We start from the raw sequence: 22,531 nt of genomic DNA on the forward strand, positions 1-22,531 counted from the left end.
GACAATGTCACGGCAGCCACAAAATAAACCCTAATCAATCTGATGTAACCCCAAAACCACGATTAAGATGGTATTTAGAGACCAGATAATCAGCAACGAATGTAATTAGATTGCCTTAGCCACCACAAAGCCTTAAACCTAAACAATCTGATTGGAATGAAACCGCCGGCACCCCAAGAACAATCAGAAACGAATGAGAAAAATAGAACCCTAATGCACGAAACTTAATCTGATTTCAGATGATTATGATACACATGTACATACGTGTTACTTTCATGCATTTCATGCTTTTGTGGCATAAACATGCTAGTTTTTTTTTTTTTGGGTAAAGGGTTACCCCGGTGATTTTATAAATTCACAACCAAATAAGAACAAGTAGTGTAGAAAGCCTACACTAGTTCAAACATAGGACATGCCCTATGAAAGTAAGCCAAAGCAAAACAAGAAAACAACCAAATACATCCCCAAATCAAACGACATCTAGACTAAACACCTAGACCAAACACATAAAACCCTTAATCAGCAGCTATCTCAAATAAACCTGAGCCATCAATTCCCCAATCCTCCAGAAGCTTTCGAACATTAGCACAATTCCTCAGCTTCGCTCCCATCAATTTGTATCGCACTTGTTGTAGCACAATTCCACTTAAAATCTCCGGCGGTAGCAATTGGTTTTTGAATAACCTCGAATTCCGCTCTTGCCAAATAAAATAAGCTGAGGCCGCCACTACCAATCTAGCTACGAACCCAACTACCGATTTTGGTTTAGACTTCTCAATCAACCAGTTAGAAATGTCACTCCATTTAGGTTGAACAGTGCCCATCCCAGCTTTCTGCCTAACCTTATGCCACACTTCAGAAGAGTATTTGCATTCAAAGAAAAGGTGGTTATGCGAATCGTGGTTGGCATAACAAAGTAAACAGCACATCATATTCATATTCTTCCTGCGCGAGAAATCCCAAGACAATATTTTATCTTGAGTAAGCAACTTCCGTCTCATGATAAGCCACATTAAAAAAACATGTCGGGGGATGCATTGAGGGAACCAAACAACACGACTCCAATCGACCTCCCCTGCCTGAATACGAACCGAATCCCAAGCTCGCGAAGACGAAAAATCAAACAGGTTATCACCATGGCGCCACATAAGTTTATCCGGCTTGTTTGGCACCAAAGATAGCTGATCAAGCTGATTAAGACCCGGATAAGAAACCCTCCACTCTAGCGGCCAAATCCAAGAATTAGAATGATAGATGTCCGACACTTTAGAGCCCATATCAAATCCCGCATTAGCAATGACTCTAGGAGAGACGATAGAGTGCAAAGGCCCTAACACACTCCATGAATCGAACCAAGCAGAAGTATTCACCCCATTACCAATCTCGGTCCAAAAGAACTTCCTTATAATCGGCCGAATCTGAAGCATCTTTCTCCAAGACCAGCAACAAGAAGATGGAACTCGACACTCCCAAAAGCTCTTTCCTTTAAGCCTGCAAGAATGAACCCAATCAACCCATAAAGAACTACGCTTCGTAAGAATACTCCAAATATGAGAAGTCATGAGAGCCATGTTAACGTCTCCAATACGCCGAATACCTAAACCTCCTTCATACTTTGGAACACAAACCGAATTCCACGACACTTTAGACCGCCCTTTTTGAAACGCACTATCCTGGGACCATAAAAAATTCCGCATCAAGGCCTCCAATTGCAGAACTACTCGAGATGGTAAAATGAAAACAGACGACCAGTAGACATGCATAGAAGACAAAACAGAAATAATCAGTTGCAGCCTGCCTGCAAAAGAGAGCAATTTATTTCTCCAATGCATAATCCTCTTTTCCAGTTTCTCCACCAGCTCATAACAATCTTTATGGAGCAACCTAGAAGATATAAGAGGCACCCCAAGATACTTCACAGGAAGAGAACCCTCCTTAAACGGCATAATATTTAAAATAGCATTTTTCACAAAAGAAGGCACGTTTGAGAAGAACACCGTGCTTTTTTGCACAATGGGCACCAAGCCAGACATTTTCGAAAACGAATCAAGGGACTTCATAATGCATCTGGCGGAAGCAATCTCACCTCTCGCGAAAATAAACAAATCGTCCGCGAAACAAAGATTAATAATCCTCTGACGCTCACATTTATTGTGGAATTTAATAGAAGAGTCAATCCTTACCGAATGTTGAAGGATCGCGGTGAGCACTTCCATTACCAACGTGAACAAATAAGGAGAGACCGGATCACCTTGCCGAAGGCCCCAATTACCCTTAAAGTAACCATGAACTTCCCCATTAACGCATACTGAGAATGTAGTAGTGGAAACACATAACATGATCCAATGAACCATCTTATGGTGAAACCCGAAACCAATCAGAACATCATTGAGAAATTTCCAATTAACCGTGTCATAAGCCTTCTGAATATCAACTTTAAAAGCACATTTAGGAGGCCCGATATTCCGATGATAATTATGCATTAGCTCCTGTGTTAACAAAATGTTAACCTCTCTTTTCAGCAAATTCTGCGTTTTAACCTTATCAGCATACGACAAAAAGGGAGCATCATTGACCACATTACTCGAACTGGGATTAGCTTGGCTATCCGTGTTGGCTGCCGAAGACCCATCCCCATAATCCCACACATTAGGCAATTCCACCGGCTTCGAAATTTCAAATAGCCCATCTATGACCGATACATTATTTGTCGAGTACAAACCACGCCGCGGCATCATTGGATTGCCGCTCCTGTGTTAACAAAATGTTATTACAGATCCCTAGTTATAAAAAAACAACTAAATATAGTAAGGCCGTGTTCTCTCTCCCTTCTTGGCGATTTCGTGCTCTTGTTCTTGATCTCCCTTGTTCTTCCTTGTGATCTGATGTATAACAATCTGTGATTGGATCTTGTCTCTTCCAAGTATCCATAACGAATTCGTTAGCATCAAGGATCAATCAAGATTTAGGGTTTCGTTTGTTTTCTCATAATCGCCGCTCTAGAAACATATTCAGATTCTCTAATTTATTAATCTGGTTGCCATTGATTGCGGTTAACTGAGTTTAATTTAGCTAGATTGATGACACTAGATTAATCGACCAAGAGTTGAAGATTTGTCTCTAGGGTTTAAGGGAGTTCGGGCTATATTTTCTTCCTTACGTGTTCCTGTTCAATCAGATTCGGTTTCTTCCTGACGGCGGATTAGGGTTTGATATTGTGAAGCTTTCTGTTTTGGGCGCTGATTTTCTGTGATTGTTTCCCTTCTCTTGGCCGACTAGGGTTCTTGGATTGGTATTCTTTCATTGTCGGCTGTTTTTAGTTATTTCTGTTTGCATGCATGGCGGGTGAAAGTGGCGGGGTGAAACCTTTGAATCAACAATCACCTGGAGTTGATGACAATACTCCTCCGGTTCGTGGGATTGGTTTACGAGTTAGGAATATTGAGGGCAATCCAATGATGCCGCGGCGTGGTTTGTACTCGACAAATAATGTATCGGTCATAGATGGGCTATTTGAAATTTCGAAGCCGGTGGAATTGCCTAATGTGTGGGATTATGGGGATGGGTCTTCGGCAGCCAACACGGATAGCCAAGCTAATCCCAGTTCGAGTAATGTGGTCAATGATGCTCCCTTTTTGTCGTATGCTGATAAGGTTAAAACGCAGAATTTGCTGAAAAGAGAGGTTAATTTTCGTAAGCTGGACGCTACAGAGACAGTTAAGGATGCTGATATTCTTATTCCTCGTGAGGTAATCCAAAAGGTTCAGGATAAGTTTGAAAATGTTTTGTATGGATATTTCTTGGGCAATCGGTTACCTTTTCCTGTTGTGGAGTACTATGCTAAAAATGTCTGGTCTAAACATGGGTTTGCTAAGATCATGATGAATGCTGAAGGCTTTTTCTTTTTCAAATTTGACTCTAAGGAGGGGATGATGAAAGTGCTTGAAGGAGGGCCATGGTTGATTAGAAAAATGCCTCTTTTCTTGAATGTTTGGTCGCCTTCGGTCAGTCTCAGAAAGGAGTGCATTAAATCAGTTCCGATTTGGGTGAAACTTCATAATGTTCCTATTGCTATTTACACGGATGATGGGCTGAGTTTACTAGCGTCTAAGTTGGGTACCCCTAAACGGTTGGATGGTTATACGGCTGATATGTGTGTTGATAACTGGGGGAGGAGTAGTTTTGCTCGCACGTTAATTGAGATTAGTGCGGATAATGAGTTGAAAGATTATATTACGGTTGCTATTCCGAACCTTGTGGAGGATGGATATGTTACTCATAAGGTGAAGGTTGAATATGAATGGAAACCTCAGAGGTGCTCGACTTGTTGTGTTTTTGGTCATAGTGATCAATCTTGCCCTAAGAATATAGTTCCAAAAGCTAAGCAGGTTGTGATTGATGATGAGGGTTTCGTTACTGATGAGAGGAAAGTGGCTAGAAAGCGTGTTATGCAAAAGAAACAGAGGGCAAACTTTGTGTACAGGCCGAAAATAGGAAACTCGGGTGCGAGCACTTCAGGTACTAAGGATGATAAACCGGATACTACTGTGAAGGCCAATGTAGAGACTAAAAACCCATTTGAAGTTTTGTCTAAATCGGATGGGGGTGCAGATATTCCTCCAGGTAATGTGAAGGCAACGGAGCCAAAAGAGGGTGTTCCTAGTAGCCCGTTTGACGACTATGAGGAAGAAGTTGTGGAGGTTGTGCCAACGGAAATGTCTAATTTTATGAGCAACAAATCGCTTGGTAGCAATGCTGAGGGGGCAAGCACTCCCGGTTTTAAGGGTTTACATGGATAGTATAGCAGCTTGGAATATTAGGGGTTTGAACCGGCCCCTTAAACAAGCTGAGGTTCGGGTTCTCATTGCTGAAAACAAGCTGAATATTTGTGCAGTGTTAGAATCGCACATCCATATTAATAAACTTTCTGTTATTTGCAACAAAGTTTTTAGCGGCTGGAATTGGACTTCGAATGGGGGGTTATGTTCAAGAGGTACTAGAATTATTCTTGGGTGGAATTCTGATGTAGTTGATATTATGGTGATCTCACAGACTGACCAGGTGATGCATACTCAAGTTCTGATAAAAGCTGATAATAGAATTTTTTTCTGTTCCTTTGTTTATGCTGAAAACAGATACCATGATCGTCGTGCTCTTTGGGAGGACCTTTGTAACTTTAATGCTTTGGCTCGTGATAAGCCTTGGATTGTCATGGGGGATTTCAATGTTGCTCTCAATATGGAAGATTGTTTATCCGGTCCCTCGAACCATTCGATTGGCATGAGGGAATTTTTTGATTGTATTAAGGAGACTGAATTGTTGGATGTTCCGAGTCACGGTATCCACTACACGTGGAACCAAAAACAGAGAGAGGGTATTGGAGTTATGAAGAAGCTGGATCGGGTCATGGGTAATCTGAAGTTTCTGGATTTATTTCCGAATGGGTATGCCATGTTCAAACCGGCCCGCTTGTCGGATCATTCTCCGTGCATATTCAAGTTTCCTTCGGCGATTATTACTAAACCGAAACCGTTTAAATTTCCGAATTTCATCGCTTCAAAACCTGAGTTCATGCAGGTTGTTTCAGCGGAGTGGGCTAAGGAGATCCATGGTCATTCCATGTTTGCGGTTGTTAAAAAGATGAGAAATTTGAAACCTCTCTTTCGTAAAATTCTTTTTCAGCAAGGTAACTTGCATAAAAGGGTTGAGGATTTGCGGGTTAAACTTGATAATATTCAGAACCAAGTGGATGCAAATCCCTTGGATTTGCTTCTTCGGGATGAGCTTGCCACATGTCTTCTGGATTTTCAATCGGCTGCTTATGATGAGGAGTGCTTTCTTAAACAGAAAGCCAAGGTTGAATGGTTGAGTGCGGGGGATGCAAACACGAGGTTCTTCCATAAATGTGTGCAAAGCAGAAATGCTAGGAATAAAATTTCTAGTATTCTGGATGCGCAAGGGAACCAGTTCGAGGGTGATCAAGTTTCTACGGCTTTTCTTAATCACTATACGAACTTCTTGGGTATGGATTACCAGGTGGAGGATTTTGATTTTGGAGATTTATGTGCTAACACTCTGAATGCTCTCTCGGCTAATCATATGGTGCGGTCGGTTACCCGTGATGAGGTTAAAAAAGCTATGTTTAGTATTGGTGAGAACAAAGCGCCAGGTCCGGATGGGTATACATCGGCTTTTTTTAAACATTCGTGGGATGTGGTAGGAGATCAAGTGACGAATGCAGTTCTGGATTTTTTTGAGAATGGCCAAATGTTGAAGCAGATTAATCACACTATTATTGCTTTAATCCCTAAAAAGGATTCTCCTAATTCGGTTCTTGATTATAGGCCGATATCCTGTTGTAACGTCCTCTTTAAATGCATTAGCAAGATTATTACGGATAGAATTAAAGGGAGCTTGGATGGATTAGTTAGCATTAATCAGTCAGCTTTTATCCCAGGCCGCAAAATTACCGATAACATTCTTCTAACGCAGGAGCTTATGCATAACTACCATCTCGATAGAGGCCCGGCTAGATGTGCCTTGAAGATTGATATCCAAAAGGCTTATGACACGGTCAATTGGTCTTTTCTTAAAGCTATCTTGGAGGGTTTCGGTTTTCATAGGAAAATGGTCATGTGGATTATGAAATGTGTGTCTACAGTTTCCTATTCTTTGAGTATCAATGGTGAGCTGCATGGATACTTTAGTGGCAAGAGAGGTCTTAGACAGGGTGATCCTTTGTCTCCTTACTTGTTCACTTTGGTCATGGAAGTCCTTTCTCTCCTGCTTCAGCGTGCTTCGAAAATTGGCTCAGGGTTTAAGTTTCATCCGCAGTGTGCCAAACAGAAGATTGTTAATGTTTCTTTTGCCGATGATCTATTTATCTTTGCTCATGCAGATACCCTCTCGGTTAGGCTCTTACGGGACGCGCTCAACTTGTTTACAAGGATTTCGGGTTTGGTACCAAGTGCCCCTAAAAGTACAATTTTTTTCGGCAATGTTCCTTCCCTTACAAAGAATCAAATTTTGCGGCTAATGCCGTTTCAAGAGGGATCCCTCCCTGTTCGTTATCTTGGAGTTCCTTTGGTGTCTTCAAGACTTGCTTACAGTGATTGTAAGATTCTGGTGGAAAGAGTTCATAGGAGGATTGATAACTGGGTGTCTAAGTCGTTATCGTTTGCGGGTAGGCTCCAGTTGATTAATTCGGTTATTTCAGCGATGTATTCTTATTGGGCCTCCGTTTTCATGCTTCCGGTCAGAATTGTGAAAGATCTTGAAAAATGTATGCGTCGTTTTCTTTTGAATGGTGGTGCTCGGGGTCCGGTTCGTTCTAAAGTGGCTTGGAAAGATATTTGCTTGCCTAAGTCGGAGGGTGGTTTGGGTATTCGGAGTATTATGGAGGTGAACAAATCGCTGATTTCTAGCCATGTTTGGAGTATTTTAAATAATCGGCGTTCTTTGTGGGTTTCATGGATTCATTCTTACAAGCTTAAAGGCTCTAGTTTTTGGGAGGTTAAATGCTCCGCTAGCCCGAGTTGGGGTTGGAGGAAAATCCTTGCTATTCGTAATCAGATCCGGCCTTATGTTTGGAAGTCTATCAAAAGCGGTCGTCAAACAAACGCATGGAGTGATAACTGGAATGCTTGTAGCCCGTTCCGGGCCTTTATATCGCCTAGACGTATTGCTAATGCAGGTTTCAACCTGAGCTCGACAGTTGCGGACTTGATTGATTCGAACGGTCAATGGAAATGGCCTGTGGCGTGGTATGATCTTTTCCCGGTTCTAATTAATATTCCTCGGCCCGTGTTAGTCGATGATGCGGCTGATCATTTATTATGGAAAGATCATGGGGGTAAACTTCAACATTTCCACTCTTCACAAGCTTGGGATTCTCTTCGGGTGAGAAAGGATAAAGTCGCCTGGGTTGATGCGGTGTGGTTTAGCCAGTGTATTCCTAGACACTCGTTCCATCTTTGGCTTGTTATTCAGAATAAGCTGAAGACGCAGGACAGGATGTCCATTGGGGAAGCGGGTAGTGCTACTAATTTGGCCCTCATGTGTTGTCCGCTATGCTCTTATGACCGTGACTCTAGGGATCATTTGTTCTTTCAATGTGCCTATGCAGCCGAGGTCTGGAAAACAGTTAGAGATTGGGTTGATATGGAGAATGTCAATAATACTTGGGATTCCGTTATGGGTTGGTTGGTAAATAGTGCTAACACTAAACATCTTGGCTGTGTTGTTTGCAAGATTCTAGTGGGGGCGGTTACCTATTACATATGGCAAGAACGAAATAACAGGCTATTCTCGAGACTACAGCGGTCTCCGGCTATTCTCTCGCAAGTCATTTTTAACTCGGTCAGGCTGAAGATAATGGGATTCAGGATTATGAAGCACCCGGATCACATGAAGATTATGGACCGATGGCAGATCTCGAAGAAGAACGTAATGGAGGATCCGGGCTAGGGAGGATGTCCTTTGTTTGTTACGTTTAGTTTGTGGTTATGTTTTGGTCGGGCTGTTTCCCTTGGTCGTGTTTGTTTTTATTATTATGGGTCTTTGTTTTTTGATTGGTCTAGTCAGGGTATGCCTTGGCTAGTAGTGTGCGTCTAATTCTGGACGCATCCTGTTCTTTTATTGGTTTATTTATAAAAAAATTCACCGGGGTAAAACCCTTTACCCAAAAAAAAAAACAAAATGTTATCGGAAATTTTTCTACCTGGAACAAAAGCTGACTGGTTTATGCTAACAATATTATTCAAACCCGCTTTAACTCGATCAGCCACAATCTTGCTAATACATTTGTATAGCACATTACAACAGGCAATCGGACGATAGTCCGTAACCATAACTGAGGAAGGGGACTTAGGAAGGAGCACGATAAGAGTATGATTTAACTCCCGAAGAAGTTTCCCAGAATTAAAGAAATCAATAACAGCCTCCGCCACTTCATTACCCACAATATGCCATGCACCTTTATAATACCCAGCAGTAAAACCATCGGGCCCTGGGGCTTTATCTGAACCCATGGAAAACATAGCCTGTTTGACCTCTTCAGCTGTAACCGGTCTAACCATATGCGCCGCAACATCATCATCCAAGGTAGAAGAGAATAGCTCAGGGGACGGCCACGAGGACGTGACTCCCGGGCAGCCCAAAAATTTTTGATAGTGATTAACAAAGGCTTCTTGAACCGCAGTACCTTCAAAAACCTTCCCGCTAGTATCCTGAATCGCATCAATATGATTATAGTGAATTTTATTCTTGAGAACCGAATGAAAATATGCTGAATTACAATCCCCGGCCGCCAACCGGTCCACTTTGGACTTTTGCTTCAAAAATCTTTCCTCATCTAGAAGGGCTTCTTGATAAACACGTCGGATACTAGCCTCTTCCTCTCGTAACGACAACGAAGACGGATCTATATCGATGTTTTGCTGAATGTCATCGAGCTTTGCCCTCAAATCAAGAACTTTCTTGTGCAGATTCCCTTGCTGAAAAAGAAGGACTCGAAGCGGAGACTTAAGCAACCGAAGCTTCTTAACCACCGAAAACTGCGGCACCCCTCTAATACTCGTATCCCAAGAACGCTTAACAATAGCTGAAAAATCCGGCTTATGAATGAGAAAATTGGCAAACTTGAAAGACCTATGTTTAACTTTCCCCTCGTCTGGCACTTTCAGAACACACGGGCTATGGTCCGATAACCGAGCCGGATGAAAGATAGCCACCGCATTAGGAAACTGAGCTATAAACTGCGAATTCCCCATAACCCTATCAATTTTTTTCAACAAACCAATCCCCTTTTTCGGCTTTTGACTCCAAGTGAAATGACTACCCGAGCGATTTAAATCTATCATCTCAATATCATCAACACATGTTTGGAATTCCCTCACGCTAGCCGAAATAGATGAACATCCCATAGATTTGTCTTCCAGGTTAAGAGCCGAATTAAAATCGCCAAGCATGATCCATGGAGCCTCACGAACAAACACCTTGTGCAAAGTGAGATGTTTCCATAACTCCCTGCGTGTAACATAATAATTCGCGGCATAGATAATAGAACAAAATACCATTTTTTTCTCGTTTTTAAAATTCAGCTGTAAATGCATCACCTGATCCGAAACAGAAAGAACCATAACATCAAAAATACTCGGGTTCCAGCCAACAATAATCCGGGTACCTTTATCACAACGATCACCATTAGACGCCCAATGCCAAGACCGAAAAACCGACTTACAAATATGAGGAAGATTATTCAGCTCAACGTGTGACTCAAGAATCGCACAAAAACTCAACTTAAACTCTTTAATTGCCTGACGAACCTCCGCTTGCTTGATGGGGCGGTTCAAACCCCTAATATTCCAAGAAGCCAAACTAACCATTAATAACTATCGAGGAAGGAGTGCTTGCCCCTTTTTTATTGTCTTTTTTAACGGTTCCCTGATTTAAAAACGCATCCATCCCGTAACCATCGGCTTCATTAAACACCTCTTCCACTTCTTCGTCCCCATCTCCACCGCGACCCTCCCCGGATTTATTTCCATCCACCTCGGCAACATTAGGATCATTAAGAGCATCAAAGGGATTAGCAGATTGAAACCTGGAAGTAGACGCAGACGCCCTATTGGCTCCATCCTGAGACTTAGACGAATTCACAGGCCTATACTCGAACTTAGGCTTTGGCTTGTTGATAGGAAAAGCAACTCTTCTCGCGACCTTCTTGCCATGAACACCTGTATAACCATCATCGTCGACCACTGGGTGTTTACCAGCTTTCGTATTGTTACGAGCAACATGTTGAGATTTCGGGTGGTGCGGACAAGAGTCATCAGAATGGCCAAACACACAACAATGACCACACCGGTGCGGAACCCACTCAAATTCGACAGACATAGTTTCCTTAATGAATCCCTCCCCGTCAGGTTCAGGAATAGCTAAAGTGATCTCCTCTCTTAACTTCTTCTCAGCCGAAATCTCTATTAAAGCTCTAGCATAGCTGCTACGGCCCCACATATGCAAACACATCGATGAGGTATACGAATCCAATGCTTTCGGCACTCCAATAGTAGTAGCAATCATACTAAGGCCATCTTCCGTATAAGCCGCGATCGGGACATCATGGATTTTAACCCATACTTGCACATTCTTAACACCCTTCTTTTCCAATTTAGTAGTCGGACTCCAAATGTTAAGGAAAAATGGTTGTGATCTAATAATCCAAGGGCCATCTTTTAAGACATTCATCATACCTGCTTCATCGGAGAATTTGAAAAAGAAAAACCCGTTATCATTCATCATAGCCTTTTGAACACCATACTTTTTCCAGTTATTACGTACAAAATAATCCACGACGGGAAAAGCAACCCGATCACCAAGAAAATAGCCATACAAAGTGTTTGCCAATTTATCCTGAACCAAACGAACTGAATCCTTTGGAAGAACTACATCACACCCATCATGAGCTTGATCACTAACAAGAGTTCTGAAATTCAACTTGGTGGACTTGCTAGCAGAAAGCGAATCAGCATATGATTTAGGTTTAGGAGTATTACCACTATCATTCTTGGCAGCCAAACCTTCGTGATTATCAGCTTTACCACTCCCTGAAGATTCACAATCCGGACGGCTCATATCAGAATTAACCGGTGTAGTAATCTTCGTTAGTTCATCAATGATATTTATTTGTTTCGGTTCCGACACAGTACCACGGCGCGGCAACAACGGGTTACCATCAATGTTAACAACTCGACTAGCGATACCCCTAGAAAACAAGCTAGGTTTACCCCGATCTCCCTTATCAATTTCAGCAGAAAACAAACGATCCTCCATGCAGACGAATGAACGACTCTCTCTTAACCAAAAAAGGAAACAAGCATGCAGAAACCCTAATAAAAAAATACCTCGGCACCAAGAACTCGTAGAAGCTGAACAGAAACCCTAAAACTAGCACTTCATCCCATGGTCATTCGAACGAAATAACACGGAATGATCTGGCGGCGAAACAGAAAACAAAGAACCCTAGAAAAATCGTCTCAAGAACGCTAACGATTTCGTTATGGAAGCAATGAACAATCACTAATCACAGACTGTTATACATTCAGAAAGAATGCTAACTAGTTCGTTATAGCCGATTGATAATCACATCCAATCACAGAATGTTATACGTTCAATCACGAAAAATCTTGGGGAACATGAAGAACAGAAAATCGCCTAGGCTAGTGAGAGAGAATTAGGGTTTTCATATGGAAGGAGCATATATTTTGGTAATATTTTGCAACTTCTGCACCTTTAAACATGCTAGTTTCACCTAGTACACTTATAGTACATGCTTTCAATTGTGTTTTGCTATGTATGTCAAGCATGCTAGCACATTGATTTGTTACACATTTGTTGCATATGTTTACTTAGCATATGGAAACACATTGTTTTACATGAACATTTCTACTAGGCATGTTTATTTAGCATTCCTAGTACATGGTTTTTTGGGTAAAGGGTTACCCCGGTGATTCTATATATTCACAACCAATAAAAACCAAGTAGTGTAGAGAATCTACACTAGTTCAATCATGGGACATGCCCCATGAAAGTAGAACAAAGAAACCAAAAAGAAAACACAAAGCTACTGAACCGACCCACTAGACTACAATCTAGACCAAACCAATACAAAGAGACACAAAATTACTCAGCCACCATCATCTATAATGTCGTTGCCATGAATCTCCCACTCCCTCCAAAGTCTTCGCACATTTTCCGTTATCTTCAATCTCGCACCCATTAGCTTGTATCTAACCAAACTAATGATATTTTCACTAACAGTCTCTGGAGGTCTCATCCGATTCTTGAAAATCCTGAAATTACGCTCCTACCAAATAACATAAGCACAAGCCGCCACCACCAGCCTCGCAACATAATCAGATGCTAATTTTGATTTGGATCGATCACGAAGCCAATTGATGATATCCTCCCACTTAGGTTGAACCGTATTCATGCCCACTTTTTGTCTCACGATATACCAAACTTTCGTGGAAAACTCACATTCAAAGAACAAATGGCTATGAGAGTCATGATTAGCATAGCAAAGCAGACAACACATCATATTCATAGTCTTTCTACGAGAGATATCCCACTTAAGAATCTTATCCTGCGTGAGTAGTTTACCTCTCATAATCAGCCACATTAAAAAAGCATGCCTCGGGATGCATTGGTTAAACCAGACAACAGTGCACCAATCTATTTCTGTTCCTTTGAAACGAACCGAATTCCAAGCCTCCGAAGACGAGAAGACACTTGTGTTATTACCATCACGCCACATAACTCTATCAGGATTATTCGGCCGGATATGAACATGATCTAGCTGAATTAGAACAGGAAAGAGATCCCTCCAAGCAACCGGCCACTTCCACTGACCATTGGCCTGAATGTCAGAAACCGAATCCTCTAACCGGAACCCAGCATTTGAAATAACTCTTGGCGATATAAATTCCCCAAGCGGCCCAATGTCACTCCAACGATCGTACCAAGCCGAAGCCAAGGTCCCATTACCAATATCAATCCAAAAGAAATCCCTCAAAACCGGACGAAGATTAAGAATCTTACGCCACGATTAACTACACGAAGAGGGCATTTTGGCAATCCAAAAGCTCTTACCTTTTAACATGTAAACATGAACCCAATCCACCCACAAAGACTTCCTCCTCGTAAGAATACTGCAAATGTGATTAGCCATAAGGGCTTTGTTTACATCACCGATACGCCGAATACCCAACCCCCTTCATATTTAGGGAGGCAAACTGCTTTCCAAGAAACTTTAGCTTTGCCTTTCTGGAATCCCATATCTTGCGACCACAAAAAATTCCTCATCTTTGCCTCCAACTCAAGAACAACTCTACTCGGAAGCATAAATACAGAGGACCAGAAAATATGCATAGACGATAAAACAGAAACAATTAGCTGCACTCTACCTGCGAAAGAGAGAAGCTTATTTCTCCAATGCATGATTTTTTTGTCTAACTTCTCCAACAGGACATTACAGTCTCTATATAACAAACCCGACGAAATTAGCGGGACACCAAGATACCGCACAGGCAAAGAACCCTCCTTAAAAGGCATGATATTCAGAATAGCACTTTTAAAATAACTTGGAACATTACAAAAGAACACAGTGCTTTTCTGATTATTAGGAAGGAGACCCGACATCTTCGCAAATTTAGAAATAGAATTCATAATGTACCTAGCCGAAGCAATCTCCCCTCTAGCAAAAAGAAACAGATCGTCTGCAAAACAGAGGTTGATAATTTGGTGCTTTTCACATTTATTATGGAACTTGAAGGATGAATCAATCCTTAACGAATGGTGCAGAATGGCCGTTAAAACTTCCATAACAAGAGTAAACAAATACGGGGAAAGAGGATCACCCTGACGAAGCCCACGATTACCTTTGAAATACCCATGCACATTACCATTGATACACACAGAATACGATGTAGTAGAGACACATACCATAATCCAGTTCACCATCAAAACATTGAACCCGAAACCAAGGAGGATATTTTTGAGAAATTTCCAATCAACCGTATCATAGGCTTTTTGGATATCAATTTTAAAAGCACATCTTGGGGGGCCGACATTCCTATGGTAATTGTGCATCAGCTCTTGGGTTAGCAAGATGTTGTCAGAAATCTTCCTGCCTGGAACAAAAGCGGATTGGTTTATACTAACAATATTAGCTAGAACCCCCTTCAGTCTATCCGCAATGATCTTGCTTATGCATTTGTAAATGACATTACAACAAGCAATCGGCCTATAATCCGTAACAACGGATGGTGAAGGAACCTTAGGCACAAGCACAATAAGGGTATGATTCAACTCTTTAAGCAAATGACCTGTGTCAAAGAAATCAATAACAGCCTTAGAAACATCATTCCCGACAATAGGCCAAGCACTCTTGAAAAACGCCGCTGTAAAACCATCCGGACCTGGCGCTTTATCAATACCAATAGAGAACATAGCCTTTTTGACTTCATCTTCAGTCACTTGTCTGATCATATGAGTAGCAATCTGAGGATCCAAGACTTGCGTGAAAAGGTCCGGAGCCGGACTGGTCGACGTATCTCCGCTGCACCCCAAAAATTTCTCATAATGATCCACAAAGGCTTGCTGAACTTTATCACCTTCAAACACGACACCTCCCGAATCACTAATAACATCAATACGGTTATGGTGATTTTTACATTTAACCGAAGAGTGAAAAAAAGCCGTATTATTATCCCCAGCCCTCAACCAATCGACTTTAGATTTTTGTTTCAGAAAACGTTCCTCATCCAACATAGCTTCTTGAAGTTCACTAGTAACAGTAGCCTCTTGAGTCCGTAAATCTTCATCATTCGGCTCCTTGTCAATTAGTTTCTGCAGATTATCTAGCTTATCACGAAGGCTTTCCACTTTTTTATGTAAATTACCCTGCTTAAATAAAAGCGCCCTGAGAGGAGTCTTTATAAGACGAAGCCTTTTAGCAACACAAAACTGATGAACTCCTTGAATTCTCGTCTCCCAAACCCTCTTCACAATATCCATAAATTCTGGTTTGTAAACCAAAAAAATAGCAAATTTAAAAGACCGAGGCTTCAGGATACCAGCATCAGGAATTGATAGGACACAAGGACAATGATCTGAAAGCCGATACGGCTGAAAAATAGCAACTGCACTCGGGCATTGGGTGACAAATTGCGTGTTCCCCAGCACTCTATCAATCTTCTTTAGCAACCCAATCCCTTTCTTAGGCTTTTTATTCCAAGTATAATGCAGACCTGACCTTTTGATATCGAACATCTCAATCTTGTCGACACAATCTTGAAACTCTTTCATACTAGCAGACACGGTCGAGGAACCCATCGACTTATCTTCTAGATTTAAAGCAGAATTGAAATCACCCAAAACGACCCAGGGATTATTCCCGACAAACACTTTATGTAAAGCCAAATGATGCCATAATTCCCTTCGAGTAACATGATAGTTAGCGGCATAAACAATCGAGCAAAAGATCATTTTCTTATCCAGCTTGAAAAAAAGTTGTAGGTGAATAACCTGATCAGTCTGAGATAATACCATGACATCGAAAACAGCTGGGTTCCACCCAATGATAAACCTTGTACCTTTTTTACACCGAGCGCCATTAGACGTCCAATCCCACGAGCGAAAAATCGATTTACAAATGTGACCAAGCTTGCTGACATCAACATGCGATTCTAAGATAGCACATAAGCTCAAACTATAATCCTTGACTGCCTGACGAACCTCCGTTTGTTTCAGAGGGCGGTTCAACCCCCTAATATTCCATGAAGCAATACTAACCATTGATAACATTCAAAGAAGGAGTGCTTGCCCCTTGTGGATTATCAGGTTTTAAAGTCCCACTAACCAGAAATTCATCGGTTTCATTATAAATTTCTTGGACTTCATCGTCATCCGAACCATAAGGATCATCTCCAGTTCCCACCCGTTCAGCCTCATTAACTAACTTGGAGTCATTAAACACATCAAAAGGATTAGACGAACTAGAACTTGGATCAGACTTGCTACTACTTCCGCTTACTTTAGAGGAAATAGGACGATATTCAAATTTTTGCTTCGGTTTAGAAATAGGGAATCCTGTTCTTTTGGCCGCTTTTTTAGAATCAACATCCATAAACCCATCCTTGTCTATCATCGGTTTCTCTGAAGCCTCTTTATTCTTAGACACATGTTGAGTTTGTTGAACTTTACCAGGAGCTTTCGTGACCTGTCTGATTTGTTTCGGACAAGTATTATCATCATGACCAAAAATTTTGCAATTAGCACATCTATGAGGACACCATTCGTATTCAACGTAGACTTTTTCCTTAACAAACCCTTCCCCTTCCAATTCCAGAACAGCAATAACAACTTCCTCTTTGAAATCATGCTCGGCCGAGACCTCCACTAACGCTCTCGCAAAACTGCTGCCCCAAGAGTCAAGGCACATAGAGGTAGTATATTTATCTAGTTCCATTGGAGTTCCGACAGCCGTCGCAATCATGCTTAAACCGTCCTCCGTATATGCTGCAATTGGGACTTCATGAAGCTTAACCCAAACTTGAACATTCTTGACTTCTTTCTTTTCCAGTTTCGAAGACGGGGACCATATATTAAGAAATAAAGGTTGTGAGCGAATTATCCACGGACCCTCCTTCATAACATTCTTCATACCATTCTCGTCAGCAAACTTAAAGAAGAAAAAACCATTAGCGTTCATCATCGTTTTTTGAAGGCCAAACCTCTTCCAGTTATTCCGAACATAGAATTCAACCACCGGGTATGCAACACGATCACCTAGAAAGTAACCATATAGAGTGTTGGCTAGTTTATCTTTAACAGGGGAAACCCTATGCTCTCTCTCCTAATTGGCGATTTTGATTGTTCTTCATGAATCCTGTGTTTTTCTTCGTGATCTTGTGTATAACAGTCTGTGATTAGAGATTTGATCTCTATAACGAACTCGTTAGCACTAGGGATCGATTTAGAACTAAGGTTTTTTCGGTTTTCTTCTTACAATCGCCGCTCTAGTTTTTTATTCAAGAACCCTGATTTATTAAACTGGTAGTCGTTGATTGCGGTTAACTGAGTTTAATTTAGCTAGATTGATGCTCAGGTTTAATCGATTAAGGGTTCAGGTTTCAAACTAGGGTTTTTAGGATTAGGGTTTTCTGTTTTCTTGTTCTTCGTTCTGGTTGCGGCTCTAGGGTTTCTTGGATTTCGGGTGCTTGTTTCTTTGGTCTGCTGGTTCTAGAGAGAGTTGTCTTGATTGCTGTTGTCATGAATGATCGCTCAAAGCCGTTGCAGGAGGTTGCCACTCCGGGGACGGATGAGAAGACACCACCAGTTCGTGGTATTGGGTTGCGAGTGACTAACATTGAGGGGAATAATCGGATTCCGAGGCGAGGTATGTATTCAACTAATGCTACGTCGGTTATTGATGGCTTGATTGATATATCTAAGCCGGTTGAATTGAATGCTGATCATGCATGTGGGATGGATTATGAGTCGGTTATGGGGGCGCCCCATGCAAACCCTAATCCTGCTAAAGGTGTGACGTTCAAACCGGTTGCATCTGGGGCTGCTCATGATGTTCAAGGTTCTTTTAATGGTCAGAATAGTAGCTCTACTCCTTTGTCTTATGCGGAATCGGTTGCAGCAAGTAGTGGTCAGAAAGTTAATTTTCGTTCCTTGGAGAGTCCGGTTGTGCATGAAGGATGTGATATCGTGCTTCCCAAAGAATCTGTCCGAACCGTGCGAGAGAAGTTATCTAATACTATTTACGGGTATTTTTTGGGGGACCGGGTTGCATTCCCGGTTGTTGATTACTTTGTTAAAGTTCAGTGGAAGAAATATGGGTTGCTGAAGTCGATGATGAATGCTAATGGATTTCTCTTTTTCAAGTTCAACGATGAACGTGGAATGTTGAATGTCCTCAAGGATGGTCCGTGGATTATTAGATCGTAACCGTTGTTTCTGAACATATGGACCCCAACGACCAAACTTGAAAAGAAAGAAGTTAAGAAGGTGCAGGTTTGGGTTAAAATTCATGAGGTTCCTATTGCGGCTTATACGGAAGATGGTCTTAGTTTGATAGCTACAAAAATCGGTGAGCCTAAGATGCTGGATTCTTTTACAACTTCTATGTGTACCGATTTGTGGGGTCGTAGTAGCTATGCTAGAGCGTTGGTGGAAATTTCGGCGGATAAGGAGTTTCGTGAAGAGATTACTATGGCGATACCTGAACCGGAAGGGGAGGGTTTTATTAAAGAAACTATGTATGTGGAGTATGAATGGAGTCCACACCGTTGCCACACTTGTTGTGTGTTTGGTCACACGGCTGATGGGTGTCCTAAAACACCGGTGAAGGTTGTTAAAAATGATGTGCCGAACCGCAATTTTCAAAAGAACTTGCAGACGAAAAAGGGTCCGATTGTTGATCAGGATGGGTATACTGAAGTTCATGGTAAGAAGGTCGCTAGGAAAATGGGTATTCCGGTGAACAAGCAGAAAAGTAGGTTTGAATATCGGCCGGTGGCTCCAAAACCTCAGCCGAAGGGTAACAATGGGTCGTCTTCGGTGCCAATTAAACTGAATAATCCCTTTGATGTGTTAAACCAAGCTGATTCTGGAGAGGGGACTAGCAAGAAATCCTCGGGTTCGGCCTTGGAGGATTCGGATAATGAAGTGGAAGAAGTTTATAACGAAATGGATGAGTTTATGAGGCAAGGGACGTGTAAAATTCAGAGCAAACAAGGGGCAAGCACTCCTTCTCAGGTAGTTGCTAATGATTAGTCTCGCGGTCTGGAATATAAGGGGGTTGAACCGCCCGCTTAAACAAATGGAGGTTCGGCAAGCTGTGAAAGATTATAAGTTGAGTCTGTGTGCGATTTTAGAGTCCCATGTTAATGTTGCTAACTTGGCTAGTGTTTGTAAGTCAGTTTTTCGATCGTGGGAGTGGACTTCGAATGGTAGATGTTGTGATAAAGGCACTAGAATAATTGTGGGTTGGAATCCGGCCGTTTTTGACGTGATGGTTTTGGCCCAGTCGGATCAGGTTATGCACCTTCAACTCGTGTTTAAATTGGATAAAAGGAGGGTCTTCTGTTCTATTGTTTATGCTGCTAATTATTATGTGACCCGGAGGGTGTTGTGGCACCAACTTTCGTTGCACAAAACTCTTGTTGCGGATAGTCCGTGGTTTATTATGGGTGATTTTAACTCGGCTCTGAATATAGAGGACAGTTCCATGGGCACTTCTTCTTGTTCGACCGGTATGAGGGAGTTCCAGGCTTGTGTTGACGATATTGAAGTGGTTGATATTAATCGGTCAGGTATTCATTTTACTTGGAACCAAAAGCCTAAGAAAGGGATTGGGTTACTTAAGAAAATTGATCGGGTGATGGGGAACACTTCTTTTCTAGCGGAATATCCGAACTCGGTGGCTGTTTTCAAGCCATATCGTCTGTCGGATCATTGTCCATGTATTTTATCGTTCCCGGATGCTGTCATAGTGAAACCGAGGTCTTTCAAGTTCGCTAATTTTCTGGTTTTCAAACCAGAATTTTTGGAGATCGTTTCTAATGGTTGGGGTACTCATGTTGACGGAGTGTATCAGTTCCGAGTTGTAAAAAAACTTCGTTTGCTGAAACACCCGTTGAGGTCGTTGCTCTTTAAACAAGGAAATCTCCACAAGAAAGTAGATAACCTTAGATTGAAGTTGGATGTTATTCAGCAAAATTTGGATCAAGACCCGTCAAATGTTGCTATCCGTGCTGATGAGGCTACTATTAGCCGCGAGTTACAAGAGGCTTTACTAGACGAGGAGAGGTTCCTGAAACAAAAATCTAAAGTGGACTGGTTAGCGGCTGGTGATATGAACACGAAATTCTTTCATTCTTCGTTGAAAGCCAGAAATCATTTTTCTAGAATAGAAGTTATTACGGACTCGGGTGGGGTTACGTATGAAGGTGACATGGTTTTTAAAGCGTTTGTTCAGCACTATGAGGGATTTTTCGGATCTGTAGGGGATATTTCTCTTGAACCGGCTCCAGATTTATTCCCGAAAATGTTATCTCATGATGTGGCGTTCAATATGATTCGGCAGGTAACGGCGGAGGAGGTCAAAAAGGCTATGTTTTCGATTGGTAACGACAAAGCCCCTGGGCCGGATGGTTATACGGCAGCCTTCTTTAAGAGTGCTTGGTCTTTAGTTGGTAATGATATTTCTAACGCGATTAAGGATTTCTTTGAAACGGGTAATCTTCTCCGGGAATTGAATCATACGTTAATTGTTCTTATTCCAAAGGTTTCGACCCCTATGCTTGTTACTGATTTTCGTCCGATTGCTTGCTGTAATGTTTTTTACAAATGTATCAGTAAGATCATTGCGGACAGAATTAAAGGTGCCCTTAATGATATTGTTAGCATCAACCAATCGGCTTTTGTTCCTGGTCGGAAAATCTCGGATAACATTCTTTTAACCCAGGAATTAATGCATAATTATCATAGAGATGCGGGTCCCCCGAGATGTGCGTTTAAAGTCGATATTCAGAAAGCTTACGATACTGTGGATTGGGGGTTTTTGAGAAAAGTGCTGATTGGGTTTGGCTTTAACATCAAAATGGTGGAGTGGATTATGGTATGTGTCTCTACTACATCGTTTTCGGTTTGTGTCAATGGCTCAGTGCATGGGTTTTTCAAAGGGAAATGTGGGTTGAGGCAGGGTGATCCAATGTCCCCGTATTTATTTACGTTGGTTATGGAGGTCTTAACAAGTATTCTGCAACATTCGGTACAAATTGATTCCTCTTTCAGGTTCCACAATAGGTGTGAAAGACAGCGAATTATAAATCTTTGCTTTGCAGATGACTTGTTTTTATTCGCTAGAGGGGAAGTTAGTTCGGCTAATTGCATTATGTCCTCTCTCTCGAAATTCACTAAGATGTCGGGGTTGGTCCCTAGCAATCAGAAAAGCACGGTTTTCTTCTGCAATGTGAAAAATCATACTAAGCAAGCTATTCTGAATATCATGCCTTTTAAGGAAGGAAAGTTGCCTGTCAGGTACTTGGGGGTCCCTTTGATTTCGGCTAGGCTTGGGTACAATGAATGTCGAGTTCTAGTGGAGAGGTTGGAAAAGCGTATCATGCATTGGAGAAATAAGCTGTTATCCTTCGCAGGAAGACTTCAGCTTATTAATTCTGTCCTATCTTCTATGCATATCTACTGGGCCTCAGTGTTTATTTTGCCGGTTCGGATAATCAAGGAGCTTGAAGCTAAGATGAGAAATTTTCTTTGGTCCCAAGATTCTGCGTTTAATAAAGGTAAATCGAAAGTCTCTTGGAAATTGGTTTGTACGCCAAAATATGAGGGGGGCTTGGGTATTAGACGTGTGGGGGATATGAATAAAGCGTTGATGTCGTCTCATATTTGGAGCATTGTTTCTAAACGGGACTCCTTGTGGGTTGATTGGGTGCACTCGTATCGGTTAAAGGGCAAGAGTTTTTGGGTATGTAAAACGCCCGCTAGTAGTTGTTGGTCGTGGAGGAAGATATCTCAGTTAGGGCCGCTGGTTAGAAATCATTTTTGGTCGGAGGTTGGTAATGGTGCCTCTACCTCAGCGTGGTATGATACATGGTCCGAGTTGGGGCCTTTGGCCGATTTTCTTTCGCCTAGAGTCATTACAGATGCTGATTTTAGGTTGGAGGATTCGGTGGCCGATGTGCATTCGAATGGCGGTTGGAGTTGGCCTATAGCGTGGAGGGATTTGTTCCCTGTTCTGATTCAGATTGATCAAGTAATTTTGGATCCAATGAAAAATGATAGGCTTTTATGGAAGGATGGGAATGATCTCAATGGGTTTTCGACGTCTGGGGCTTGGCATTCGTTGCGCCATAGGGAACCGGATGTTGATTGGTGCAAAATTGTGTGGTTCGCTCAGTGTATTCCGAGGCACGCATTCATGATGTGGCTGATTATG

At 41.9% G+C, this 22,531-nt stretch overlaps 2 protein-coding genes across 2 annotated transcripts; both read right to left on the minus strand.

Annotated features, from left to right (window-relative positions):
* Nucleotides 1-515: 515 nt before the first annotated feature.
* Nucleotides 516-2,735, minus strand: LOC110914540. The gene has a single exon (XM_022159331.1). The coding sequence runs from the start codon at nucleotides 2,733-2,735 to the stop codon at nucleotides 516-518; it is 2,220 nt and encodes a 739-aa protein (XP_022015023.1).
* A 10,130-nt stretch (nucleotides 2,736-12,865) lies between these two features.
* On the minus strand, nucleotides 12,866-17,275 carry LOC110914542. Its single transcript, XM_022159332.1, has 4 exons — nucleotides 16,354-17,275; nucleotides 13,765-16,247; nucleotides 13,651-13,709; nucleotides 12,866-13,568 (listed from the first exon to the last, which is right to left on the minus strand). The coding sequence occupies exons 1-4, from the start codon at nucleotides 17,273-17,275 to the stop codon at nucleotides 12,866-12,868; spliced, it is 4,167 nt and encodes a 1,388-aa protein (XP_022015024.1).
* Between the last annotated feature and the right edge of the window lie 5,256 nt (nucleotides 17,276-22,531).

This window comes from Helianthus annuus, chromosome 15 (assembly GCF_002127325.2).
Source record: "Helianthus annuus cultivar XRQ/B chromosome 15, HanXRQr2.0-SUNRISE, whole genome shotgun sequence".
NCBI lineage: Eukaryota > Viridiplantae > Streptophyta > Magnoliopsida > Asterales > Asteraceae > Helianthus > Helianthus annuus.